Here is a 14,451-nt window from a genome sequence, read left to right on the forward strand (position 1 = left end):
GGGGGGGACAAAAAGCCGTCAAAACACGTATGTCTATATATATACAAACTAGTATATGATCTTTTAATTTAAATTATTCATGATATATGTTTGCTATAAGATCTCAGATGAGCGATCCTGGGCCTTTCCATGGAGCTAACAAACTGTTCCATAATTTAAGCAAGTTATGTCCATAACAAGATTCTGCATTGTTTAAGGAAACTTCTAAAGTGATATCAGAATTCTGAATGATTTTTTTCAGTGCATCTGGAACTGTGTATATAGCAATAGAAGTAGCAACAGGAAGAGAAGTAGCCATAAAAGCAATGAATCTCTCACAGCAACCAAAGAAAGAATTAATTATCAATGAAATATTAGTAATGAGAGAACACCAAAATCCAAATATTGTCAACTTTCTGGACAGTTACTTAGTTGGTGAAGAATTGTGGGTAAGTGGTAATTTTTACATTTCTTCATTATGCTCCCCGAAGGGATTGCATATAGCCACCACCTTGTCTGTCTGTCCATCTGTCTGTCTGTTTTGTAAAAGCAATGAATCTCTCACAACAACCAAAGAAAGTTTATTTATTGTATAGAGGGGTATATTAGTTTATCTATTGTATAGAGGGGTATATTAGTTTATCTATTGTATAGAGGGGTATATTAGTTTATCTATTGTATAGAGGGGTATATTAGTTTATCTATTGTATAGAGGGGTATATTAGTTTATCTATTGTATAGAGGGGTATATTAGTAATAGAAAGAGCATCGAAGCACAAGGCTATTCAATTTGTACGAGGGTGGCGTAGCCCCCGAGTATTAATCAGATTGCCGAGTGTTTTGATGTTTTAATGCCACCGCAGCATCTGCGATGCGGTGGGATGGGATGGGATGGTATGTATGTGTATTATATAATGAACTTAAGAAAAACCACTAGTCCAATTTCAACCAAACTTGGCAGGATTGATCCTTGGGTGAAGGGCTTCCAAAGTTGTTCAAAGAATTTCATTCCATGCAGAAATCTGGTTTCCATGGCAACCAAAAGGAATTATAAGAATAAATTTAAAAAATCTTCTTGTAAAGACCCAAAAGGCCTAGAGCTTAGATATTTTGCACAAGGCATTGTCTGGTAGACCTCTACCAAGATTGTTCAAATTATAGCCCTGGGGTCCAAATCGACCCCGCACCGGGGTCATTGATTTTCACTATATATACATATAGTAAAAAATTAAAATACCTTCTTGTCTGAAGGTACTAGGCTTAGAGGTTTGATATTTGGTACTCAACTAAAGTTGTTCAAATTTTGCCTTTAGTGTCAAAATTAGCCCGCCCGGGGGTAATAGGTGTTCCTTAAATGTATATAGTAAAAACTTAAAAAATCATCTTCTCTAAATTGAAAAAGGCTAGAGGTAAGATATTTTGCATGAAACATTGTGTAGTGAACCTTTAGCAAGATTGTACAAATTATAGCCCTGGGGTCAAAATTGGCCCCGCCCCTGGGGGTCATTGATTTTCATTATGTACATATAGTAAAAAATAAAAAAATCTTATTGTCTGAAGGCACAAGGCTTAGAGCTTTAATATTTGTTATATGATATCATCTATAGGTACTCTACCAAAGTTGTTTAAATTTTGCCTTTAGTGTCAAAATTAGCCCCGCCCCGGGGGTCATAGGTTTTCCTTATATGTATATAGTAAAAACTTAAAAAATCATCTTCCCTAAAATGACAAAGGCTAGAGGATAGATATTTTGCATGATACATTGTGTAGTGAACCTCTAGCAAGATTTTAAAAATTATAGCCCTGGGGTCAAAATTGGCCCCACCCCCGGGGGTCATTGATTTTCACTATGTACACATATAGTAAAAAATTAAAAATCTTCTTGTCTGAAGGTACAAGGCTTAGAGCTTTAATATTTGGTATATGATATCATCTATAGGTACTCTACCAAAGTTTTTCAAATTTTGCCTCTAGTGTCAAACAAGCCCCGTCCCAGGGGTCATGGGTTTTCCTTACTTGTATATAGTAAAAACTTTAAAAAATCATCTTCTCCTATTGACTAAGGCTAGAGGTTAGACATTTTGCATTAAACATTGTGTAGTGAACCGCTAGAAAGATTATTCAAATTAAAGCCCTGGGGTCAAAATTAGCCCCGCCCCTGGGGATCATTGATTTTCAGTCACTATATCATAAATTATATCATAAAGTAAAAAATTAAAAATCTTATTGTTTGAAGGTACTAATCTGATAATAACAGATAGGTAAGTCAGATCCATGCGTTATGGCAATCTGTAAAGAAACAAAAAAAATTTTTTTCCTACATTACTATTCAGTGTTGTATTTATGCGGTGGCATGGCATTTTTTACAAATGCAATCTTGTTTCTGTTTTGTTAGAGTTATTGCAATTGACTTAGTAGTGTAGCTCAAAATGTATTTCATCTAGGGTCATGAAACTTCACAGGAATGTTGCTCAGCATGTGAAGATGTGTACCTGGTGTTTACCTTGTGGATTTATTCTGTTTCGTCAGAGTTATTGCCCTTGACTTAGTGAAAATTGCAATTTTCAACTTGTGTTGCATGTAGCTCAAAAAGTATTTGACCTACATGTAGGGTCATGAAACTTTACAGGAATGTTGATCAGCATGTGAAGTTGTGCACTTGGGGTTTGGTTATGAATTTATTCAGTTTTGTCAGAGTTATTGCCCTTGACTTAGTGAAAATTTGCAATTTTCAATTTGTGCAGTGCATAGCTCAAAAAGTATTTAACCTAGAGTCATGAAACTTAACAGCAATGTTGGTCAGCATGTGAAGTTGTACACCTGGGGTTTCGCTTTGGATGTATCCAGCATTTGTAGAGTTATTGCCCTTGACTTAGTAAAAACCATTCCATTATGTTGTATTATTTGTTCCTTGAGTGCTTGAGTAAATCTTCATACGAAAGTGTGACAAATCAGCATACGTACATTACTATTGTTTACCAATTAATGAAAATTATTATGTACACATTATATGCAGTGTTTATTGATTAGCGGACGACTTTCAGTTATACTTCTCGCTATCAAATGCAGTGACTGGCTTAAACCGTTTTAATGCGGATAATTTGTCACGCCTACTGTAGTCGTGACAAATTGCTTTGTCAATGCCAATTTCTTTTGTTGGCACTTATTGATTGAACAGTAAAATTTCAATGCATCCATCTGAAATTATCACGAATCAAAAATGATTTCAAATGAGTGCATTTAAGAATTTTCAAGGGTCAAGAACACTAAAATAATTGATTTTAAAAGGACTATCGATTGTCGCTTACTTCTGGGTGGTCTGATTAGTTTTTGATTTTCAGCGACAATGAGGACAACACTACTGAAATTGCTTCTTGTTTCTAGCCCTAGACACAATATGACCTTTCCTGTCAAAAAGCCTAAGTTATGTGACAGATTGAGGGCTGTCATAGCTAACAAGTTTTAATAAGTTTTGAAAAATTATTTAGATGTGTTTGTCAAGTTTAATATTTTTATAATTGAAGGTGGTAATGGAGTACTTAGCTGGTGGTTCATTGACGGATGTTGTTACAGACACATGCATGGATGAGGGTCAGATAGCTGCAGTGGCTAGAGAGGTATTATTTTTTTGCTCCCCGAAAAGAGCATATAGTGGTCAGGTTGTCCGTCCGTCCGATAAGAGCATTTTGTCGTCGGGCTGTCCGTCCATCAGTCTGTCCGCACGTACGTACGTCCCGAATTTGTGTCCGGCCCATAACTTTGTTATTTGAAGTTGGATTTTAAAACTATTTCACAGAAATGATCACCATATTGAATCGACGTGTCGCGCGCAACATTCGAGTCGCTACTTTGAAGGTCAAGGTCACAGCTTGACCTTACAGCAAAATCGTGTCCGGTCTATAACTTTGTTATTTTAAGTCTGATTTTAAAACTATTTCACAGAAATGATCACCATATTGAGACGACGTGTCGCGCGCAACATTTTGATCGCTACCTTGAAGGTCAAGGTCACAGCATGACCTTGCAGCAAAATTGTGTCCGGCCCATAACTTCGTTACTTGAAGTCGGATTTAACAACTTTTTCACAGAGATGATCACCATATTGAATCGACATGTCAAATGCAATATTTGGGTCGCTACCTTGAAGGTCAAGGTCACAGCATGACCTTGCAGCAAAATCGTGTCCGGCCCATAACTTCGTTATTTGAAGTCAGATTTTACAACTGTTTCACGTAAATGATCACCATATTGTGACGACGTGTCACACGCAACATTTGGATCGCTACCTTGAAGGTCAAGGTCACAACATGACCTTGCAGCAGAATCCTGTCCAGTCCATAACTTGGTTACTTGGAGTCGGATTTTACAACTATTTCACATAAATGATCAGCATATTGAGACAATGTGTCGTGCACAACATTTGGGTTGTTTTTACACTTTGTCTGTGACATAACTCTAACACTACAAGAGGTAGTCCAAAACCTATTCGGGGGGCATGACCCGGTTCAACCGGCCCTTGTTGTCAACATGTTAACAGATTACTGGACTAGCTAGTGGAGGTGTCAACTTGATGCTTTAACTCAGAGTTATGGCCCTTGATTAGTTATGCAGTATGCATATAGAGCAATAATCTTATCCGCACTACTTCTCTGCAACTACTGGCAAACAAAACTTTATGGGAATCATCAATATCAAGAGTAGATGTGCATATCGTCGCCTTTTACGGTCAGACACTTTAACTCAGAGTTATGGCCCTTGATTAGTTATGCAGTATGCATATAGAGCAAACTTTATGGGAACCTTCAATACCATGAGGAGATGCGCATATCATCGCCTTGTTCTGGTCAAACACTTTAACTCAGAGTTATGGCCCTTGATTAGTTATGCAGTATGCATATAGAGCAAACTTTATGGGAACCTTCAATACCAAGAGGAGCTGCGCATATCATCGCCTTGTTCTGGTCAGACACTTTAACTCAGAGTTATGGCCCTTGATTAGTTATGCAGTATGCATATAGAGCAATAATTGTTTCTGCGCTACTTCTCTGCAACTACTGGCTGAAATTCAATTAAATTTTATGGGAAAAATTCATTAATACCAACAGGAGATGCCAGATCATTGCCTTGGTCAGACCAGATCCTTCATTACAAAGTTATGGCCCTTGATATGTTATGTAGAATGCATATAAAGCAATATTGCTATTTCTTTTGCAACTGCTGTATTGATTTCAATAAAACTTTATGGGAACCATCGCTACAAAAAGGAAACTTACATGTCATTGGCATGTCCAGCTATTACTATTTAACACGGAGTTATGGCTCTGTTATTGCCCTGAATATTTATCATGTACAAAGAATAATTACTGTTTATGCCATGATAAATATATATAGATAAAGCCTTATGTCTTCAGTTGTTGTCTTAGTAATAACCAGTATTCGGCGGGTGATATAAATTCAACGAATGTGCTTGTTGACACCAAACTTGGTGTGTTTGTAGCTTATTTCAAGAAGCTATTCAAAAATGATATCCAGGTATCTGTGATCAAAGTCAAGGTCACTGTTATTAAAAATAGAAATTCAGTTTACGCTCAATAACTTGAGTTTGTTTTGTTTGTTTGTTTTGGGTTTTACGTCACATCGACACAGTATAGGTCATATCGAGACATTCCAGCTTTACTGGTGGAGGATGACATCAGGTGCCCTTCCGTGCATTATTTCAGGCAGGAACGGGTACCTGAGTGAAACCACCGACGTTATGTAAGCTAGCTGCATAACTTCCTCACATGAAAGAATCCAAAGTCCCTGTCGGGATTCGAACCCACAGAGGTGAGGTGCAAGTGGTTTGAAGTAAATTGAGTTTGCTTTAGTCTATTGACACCAAACTTGGTGTGTGGGTAGCTTATTTCAAGAGGCAGCTTTGGATTGCTACCCAGGGTCTGTGAAAAAGGTCAAGGTCACTGTTACTAAAAATAGATATTCAGTTTTAGCTCAATAACTTGTTTACTTTGGCCTATTGACACCAAACTTGATGTATGGGTAGCTTACATCAAGACACTACTGGGGATAACTACCCAGGTGACTATGATTAAGGTCAAAGTCACTTAATTGTTAAAAATAGAAATTCAGTTTCTGCTCAATAACTTGAGTTTGTTGTGACCTATTGCCAGCAAATTTTATGTGTTGGTTGCTTATATCAGAAAGCAACTTAGGATTGTTACCCAGATGTCTGTGATCAAGGTCAATGTCAATGTTGGTAAAAATAGAAATTCAGTCTCCGCATAATAACTTGAGTTTGCTTAGACCTATTGACACCAAATTTAGTATGAGGGTTGCCTATATCAAGACCCAACTTGGGATTGCTACACAGGTGTCTGTGAACAAGGTCAAGGTCACTGTTCCATATAAAAGATATTCAGTTTTCACATAATAACTTGAGTTTGCTTTGACTTTTGACACCAAACTTGCTGTGTGGCAGCTTGGGGTTGTCTCTTGATATATGGGAGCAAGGTCAAGGTCATTTGCTTACAAAAGAATTTAAAGCTTCTACTCAGTGCACTTTGACCTATTGATTCCTTTTACATCAAAAGTTTGTTGTTGAAAACCTGGTTTCATCGCATTTGGGCGCTTCTTGTCCTTATATGTATATAGTAAAAAACTTTAAAGAAAATTTGCCTTTTAAACTACAGAAGCTTAAGCTTAGTTTTTTTTACATGAAACATGTTGTACTTGTGGTTGTCTACCAAGTTTGTTCAAATAAAAGCCATGGGATAAAAATTGGTCTGTCCCATAGCAGCTAGTAACTTTCCATAGCAACAAGTGACTTTCCATAGCAACCTGTGACTTACTTAGCAACCAGTGACATTACATGGCAACCAAAAACCCCTTTAGCAACCAGTGCCTTTCCACAGCACCCAATGCCTTTCCATGCAACCATTTACTTTCTATAGCACCCATGACTAAAATTGCACGTTGACTTTCCATAGCAACCATGACTTCCATAGTAACCATTGACTCCCATAGCAACCATTGCCTTTCCATAGCAACCAGTGACTTTCACTATATTGCAACCAGTATTTAAGAAAAATAACTCTAACTGTATTTCAAATTTTAATACAGTTATGTAATACAGTAAGTACCAAAAATTTTGTCAAGTCAGAATACTTTTATTTTGAATCATTTATTATACATTGTACTATAGCCTATGTATCTGAACATTAGACACATCTGCAAATTGTCATTCATTTGAAAATGCTGAAATATTAACTAGACACTCCTGCATTATGGCAAAGATCAATCATTACTTCTGTTCCTACTATGTAGTGTTATATTAATGCACTCTTGTTTTTCTATAATTCCCTTTACAGTAGGCAACAGGGTCTCTGACTTATTTAAAATATTATACTTATTGATGACGATTTTTATTATTTCAGTGTTTACAAGCGTTAGAATTTCTGCATGAGAACAATGTGATACATAGAGATATCAAGAGCGATAATATACTACTTGGTATGGACGGCAGTGTCAAACTCAGTATGTATTACAACATTATACACTGCCACCTGGTTAAACTGTGTCCCATTATAACTTTAACCTCATTATAATGCAAACAGACCTTGCCTTTCAAAATAAAAATTTTATTTTTTGCTAATACTACATAAAATTACATGTATATTAATAATCTGACATATCCACTATAACATTTGTTCAACGTATTAGTAAAGTTAATTATGTAATTAGGTCACTTTTGGGTGCAGAAAGTGTGGAAAAAATGCAGTTTTGCCTAATTCTGCTCTCTTTTTTAGCTCACCTGTCACAAAGTGACAGGGTGAGCTTTTGTGATCGCTTTTCGTCCGGCGTCCGTCCATCGTCCGTCCGTAAACTTTTACTTTAAATGACATCTCCTCATAAACCACTAAGCCAATTTCATCCAAACTTCACAGGAATGTTCCTTTGGTGGTCACCTTTAAAAATTGTTCAAAGAATTTAATTCCATGCAGAACTCTGGTTGCCATGGCAACCGAAAGAAAAAACTTTAAATAATTATCTTCTTGTAAAAAACCATAAGAGCTAGAGCTTAGATATTTGGCATGAAACATCTTCTAGTGAGTGTCTACCATGTTTGTTCAAATAAAAGCCCTGGGGTCAAAATTGGCCCCGCCCCGGGGGGTCATTGATTTTCCCTATATGCATATAGTAAAAACTTAAAAATCTTCTTTTAAAGAACCCAAAGAGCTAGAGCTAAGATATTAAGCATGAAACATGTTCTAATGGGTGTCTACCAAGTTTGTTCAAATAAAAGCCCTGGGGTCAAAATTGGCCCCGCCCCAGGGGGTCATTGATTTTCCCTATATGCATATAGTAAAAACTTAAAAAATCTTCTTTTAAAGAACCAAAAGAGTTAGAGCTAAGATATTTAGCATGAAACATGTTCTAATAAGTGTCTACCAAGTTTGTTCAAATAAAAGCCCTGGGGTCAAAATTGGCCCGCCCCAGGGGGTCATTGATTTTCCCTATATGCATATAGTAAAAACTACAAAATCTTCTTTTAAAGAACTCAAAGAGCTAGAGCTAAGATATTTAGCATGAAACATGTTCTAAATGGGTGTCTACCAAGTTTGTTTCAAATAAAAGCCCTGGGGTCAAAATTGGCACCGCCCCGGGGGTCATTGATTTTCCTTATATGTGTATAGCAAAAACTTAAAAAATCTTCTTTGAAAAAACCCAAATAGCTAGAGTTAAGATATTAAGCATGAAACATCTTTTAGTGAGTGTCTACAAAGTTTGTTCAAATAAAAGCCCTGGGGTCAAAATTGACCCCGCCCCGGGGGTCATTGATTTTCTTTATATGTGTATAGCAAAAACTTAAAATCTTCTTTGAAAAAACCCAAATAGCTAGAGTTTAGATATTAAGCATGAAACAATTATTCTAGTAAGTGTCTACAAAGTTTGTTCAAATAAAAGCCCTGGGGTCAAAATTTGCCCGGCCCCAGGGGTGTCATTGTTTTTAACTATATGTGTATAATAAAAACTTTAAAAAAATCTTCTTTTATAAAGCTCAATCAATGAGCTAGAGCTTAGATGTTTAGCATGAAACATCTTCTTATGGGTGTCTACCAAGTTTGTGCAAATAAAAGCCCTTGGGTTAAATTGGCCCTGCAACGTTGGGGGGGTTGGGGGTTGGGGGGGCCTATATACAGGTGAGCGACCTCAGGGCCATCATGGCCCTCTTGTTTGACTTGTTGATCAGTCAGGTATGAAATTGTTATAATATTCTGAAATTCAGAGCTATAACTCGCAAACAGGGACAAATCAAGTTAATCATTTTAAAAAATGTAAGGGAGAAAAAAAAAGACAAAACTATTTGGTTAATACACCAGGTATGTGATAAGTTACTTGATCAAGTAAAGTTTGAAATTTGATATTTCAATAAAACTTGGTACATAGCAAGCTTATAAAATACCTTGCTTGAGATTGTTTTTGGGGCCCCCTAGGGTCAAGGTCACTGTTACTTAAATAGAATAAAATAGGTCATTAACAAGATTAAGAAATAAGATATTACAATGAAACTTAGTGTGTTGCATGCTTATATGAGGACCTTGCTTAAGTTTGCTTTTGGGCCATGTAAGGTGAGGTAACTGTTTGAAAATTTGGTTTTGGGTCAATAAATAAAGTTTGAATTGAAATTATTCAATGAAACTTGATGTCTAGCAAGCTTTTGGAAAACCCATGCTTTGGATTGCTTTTGGTTCCCAAAGGATCAAGATTACTGTAAATAAGAACTGAAAATTGGTTCCAGGTCAATAACTTAAGTTTAAGATATTTTGTGTGGCTTCTACAGAGTAGTGGCGACAAATTGGCATCACTTCTCCAGTTATACATATTCATCCTGAGAATAATGATTTGGTGATCTATAATCAAATCTGCCAAATTTTTGGGAAACATTGTTTTTGCCTTCGCCATCTGTCCATCCCCATTAAGCTTGTTTGACTTTCAAACTGCTTAATTATGCCCCCGCCATATAATGGCAGGGGCATATAGTGTTACCCTGTTCCGTCATTCCGTCATTCCGTCATTCCGTCATTCCGTCCTTCCGTCATCATCAGTTTCCGTTCATTATCTTAATAACCCTTGCACATATTGAACTCAAATTTGACATATGGATATATCATGAGAAAATACAGGTCAAGTTCGAAATTGGTCATGGTTCGATGATTTTTGGCAGAGTTATGCCCCTTTTACATTGAAAATAATATGAAATTTTCAGTTTCCGTTCATTATCTCCCAAACGGTTCAAAACATTCAATTCAAAATTGACATATGGATATGTCATGAGAAAATACAGGTCAAGTTCGAAATTGGTCATGGTTCGATGATTTTTGGCAGAGTTATGCCCCTTTTACTTTGAAAATAACAGAAATTTTCAGTTTCCGTTCATTATCTCCCCAACGTTACAACACATTCAACTCAAACTTGACATATTGATATGTCATGAGAAAATACAGGTCAAGTTCAAATTTGGTCATGGTTCGATGATTTTTGGCAGAGTTATGCCCCTTTTACTTTGAAAATAATATGAAATTTTCAGTTTCCGTTCATTAACTCCCCAATGGTACAACACATGCAACTCAAACTTGACATATGGATACGTCAAAGGAATGCGCAGGTCAAGTTCAAATTTGGTTATGGTTCAATGATTTTTGGCAGAGTTATGCCCCTTTTACTTTGAAAATAATATGAAATTTTCAGTTTCCGTTCATTATCTCCCCAATCGTACAACACATTTAGCTCAAACTTGACATATCGATACGTCAAAGGAATGCGCAGGTCAAGTTCAAATTTGGTCATGGTTAGATGATTTTTGGCAGAGTTATGCCCCTTTTACTTTGAAAATAATATGAAATTTTCAGTTTCTGTTTATTATCTCCCCAACAGTATTAAACATTCAACTCAAATTTGACATATTGATATGTCAAAGGAATGCGCAAGTCAATTTCAAATTTGGTCATGGTTCGATGATTTTTGGCAGAGTTATGCCCCTTTCACTTTAAAAATAATATGAAATTTTCAGTTTCCGTTTATTATCTCCCCAACAATATTACATATTCAACTCAAATTTGACATATGGATATGTTTTTGGAATGCGCAGACCAAGTTTGAATCTGGTCATGGTTCAATGATTTTTGGCAGAGTAATGCCCCTTTCACTTTGAAAATGATATGAAATTTACAGTTTCTGTTCATTATCAACCCAACAGTGTTACATATTCAACTCAAAATTGACATATGGATATGTCAAAGGAATGCGCAGGTCAAGTTGGAATTTGGTCATGGTTTGATGATTTTTTGGCAGAGTTATGTCCCTTTCACTTTGAAAATAATATAGATACATCTTAGGAATAAGCAGTTTAAGTTTGAATTTGGTCGTGGTTCAATGATTTTAGACAAACTTATCTTTCCTGAATGTTGGATAAAATTTGAACTTTCAGTTTCAGCACTCATACTTTTGTGGAAATGTATATAGCCATTATGTTGGCTACAAATATGCAATATGCTATTTTTAAAAGGTTAAGACTGAATAATTTCAGTGCCTTGAACATTGTATAAAAATGGTTAAGACTGAATAATTTCAGTGCCTTGAACATTGTATAAAAATGGTTTGTGTTAACATTGAAAAGTTTTAAGGGCTTTGAACTTAGAATGAAAAAAATAATTTGTGCAAATTGTGCAAACAAATTTGGAACCAAATATTATAACATTTGAAATTTTGGCTGCATGCGGGGGCATCCGTGGCATGATGACACATTTCTAGTTTCTATGAAACTTCACAGGAGTTATCAGTACTATCCCTAGTTGTGCATGCTGGCATTTCAGATTAAAGTTTTGGTTCTGTAAAGTTTTTATATCCGGTACAAGAAAGTTGTAAGGGGGTTATACTGGAATCTGTTTGTTTGTTTGTTCGGCCAACCGGCTGTCAGGCGGTTTTTCCTTGTCCGCCCAATAACTTAAGATTCCTTTGACCCACAGTCTTCATATTAAGCATGTAGGTTAGTTATGATGAGTAGATGACCCCTAATGATTTTGAGGTCTCTGGGTCAAAGGTCAAGGTCTCAAGGGCCTTGACTAAAAAAAGCTTGTCCGCCTAATAACTTAAGATTCCTTTGACCAACAGTCTTCATATTTGGCATGGAGGTTAGTCATGATGAGTAGATGACCGCTTTTGATTTTGAGGTCACTGGGTCAAAGGTCAAGGTCACAGGGGCCTTGATTGAAAAAGGTTTGTCCGCCCAATTACTTAAAATTCCTGTGACCCATAGTCTTCATATTTGGCATGGAGGTTAGTCACAATGAGAAGATGACCCCCTATTGATTTTTAGGTCACCAGGTCAAAGGTCAAGGTCACAGGGTCTTGACCGAAAAAAGCCTGTCCCCCCAATAACTTAACATTCATTTGACCCACAGTCTTCATATTTGACATGGAGGTTAGTCACGATGAGTAGATGACCCCTATTGATTTTGAGGTCACTGGGTCGAAGGTCAAGGTAACAGGGGTCTTGATTAGAAAAAACATGTTCGCTCAACAACTTAAGATTCCTTTGAACCACAGTCTTCATATTTGGCATGGAGGTTAGTCATGATGAGTAGATGACCCCTATTGATTTTGAGGTCTTTGGGTCAAAGGTCAATGTCACAGGGGCCTTCACTTAAAAAGCTTCTTCGCCCAATAACTTAAGGTTCCTTTGACCCACAGTCTTCATATATGTCATAGAGGTTAGTCATGATTAGTAGATGGCCCTTATTGATTTTGAGGTCTTTGGGTCAAAGGTCAAGGTCACAGGGGCCTTAAGCTCAAAAGCTTGTCTGCTCAATTGCGTAACAATGCTTTGGTCACCAGTCTTCATTTTGGGTATTGTGGTTGGTTATGACTAGTAGTTGACCCCTATTGATTTTTAGGTGACTGTGTCAAAGGTCAAGGTCACAGGGGTTTTTACTACAATAAGTTTGTCCGCTCAAATGCTTAAGAATGCCTGTCTAAAGTGTTATTGATTTTGACATTTTCACATTTGAAGCATAAGATTATGTTCTCATATATTCATCATAAAACACCCCCAGGCAAAGCTGCATGGATGGGGGTATTCAAGTCATGCAGTGGCAGTTTCAGTTTGAGGTCAAAGGTAAGGTCACTTTGATCTTTGCCACCAAAACATGTAGAATACATAATTTAGTAATGCACTTGCTTACTACACTCAAATTTGGCAGGGAGGTTGTCCTTGAGCTTTAAATGGCCACTGTTGATGTCGCAGGCTATAAAAAAAATTAATGAACATTAAATGAAATATTCTTTGGATGAACACCTTTGTTTAACTATTTCTGTTTCCTTCCTTACAAGTAAAACTTACAACTACCTAAACTGTACTATTCTGAAATGGTCAAATATAGATTCTAAGAGACAACACTTGTTAGTTGCAGGGTGTGAAGAGTAAGAAAGATAAGAAAAGTACACCTTAATAAATATATTGGGTATGCAATGAGAGAGCAAAAATGTACCCTGATGTAAAATATAGGACAATTGAATAATTATATCAATAATACACAATATTACTTAAAAAAAATAATGATATGAAATTAAATGAAAACAATGATTTTTATATTATTTAAATATATAATAAACACACTGAAAGTTTGTTAGATTTCACTTCCAGTTCACACTTTAGGAGTCACTCAATGCTTGGGATTCAAAGTTCCACGGGCTGATCCTCCTTCAGGAATAAATAAGGGACTGCACAGTTTAATTTATAAAGAAATATGGCCTTATATTTCATATTCACTCACGGTACTGCAGTACACTTTTCTTGATGTATAGATCAATTCGTACTTTACCCATTGATGCTGGGATGATCCCTATAAAGCAATCTGTTTACTGTGCTTTACCATCATCTTTGACCATAACCAAATGTTGGGCGCCACTGTTGCGGGCTATGCCTTTGGTAGAGCGGGTCGGTACACATTTAAAGATATATGTACAATATTTAGCAAAATAAGGCTATGTTTATGTTTACAGTTTTAGCTCACCTGTCACAAAGTGACAGGGTGAGCTTTTGTGATTGCTTTTCGTTCAACGTCCGTCCGGCGTCCGTAAACTTTTACTTTTAATGACATCTCCTCAAAAACCACTAAGCCAATTTCATCCAAACTTCACAGGAATGTTCCTTTGGTGGTCACCTTTGAAATTGTTTCCATGCAGAACTCTGGCTGCCATGGCAACCAAAAGAAAAAAACTTTAAATACTTCCTTTAAAGAATCCAAAGAGCTAGAGCTAATATATTTAGCATGAAACATCTTCTAATGGGTGTCTACCAAGTTTGTTCAAATAAAAACCCTGGGGTCAAAATTGGCGCCACCCCGGGGGGGTCATTGATTTTCCCTATATGCATATAGTAAAAAAATTAAAAAATCTTCTTTTAAAGAACCCAAA

The 14,451-nt window shown here is 36.5% G+C and overlaps 1 protein-coding gene across 7 annotated transcripts in view; it reads left to right on the forward strand.

Moving 5' to 3' along the window:
- LOC132712736 (serine/threonine-protein kinase PAK 2-like) overlaps positions 1–14,451 on the forward strand; it is a 168,740-nt gene that overhangs the window by 103,608 nt on the left and 50,681 nt on the right. For all 7 annotated transcript variants that reach the window (XM_060695155.1, XM_060695158.1, XM_060695161.1 and 4 more), the window contains 3 exons: positions 242–428; positions 3,504–3,596; positions 7,410–7,509. In XM_060695155.1, the coding sequence (XP_060551138.1) occupies positions 242–428; positions 3,504–3,596; positions 7,410–7,509 (380 nt within the window). The remainder of the gene's footprint in view (positions 1–241; positions 429–3,503; positions 3,597–7,409; positions 7,510–14,451) is intronic.

Source organism: Ruditapes philippinarum, unplaced genomic scaffold, assembly GCF_026571515.1.
Source record: "Ruditapes philippinarum isolate M1 unplaced genomic scaffold, ASM2657151v2 ctg3931_1_1_1_1, whole genome shotgun sequence".
Classification (NCBI taxonomy): Eukaryota; Metazoa; Mollusca; class Bivalvia; order Venerida; family Veneridae; genus Ruditapes; species Ruditapes philippinarum.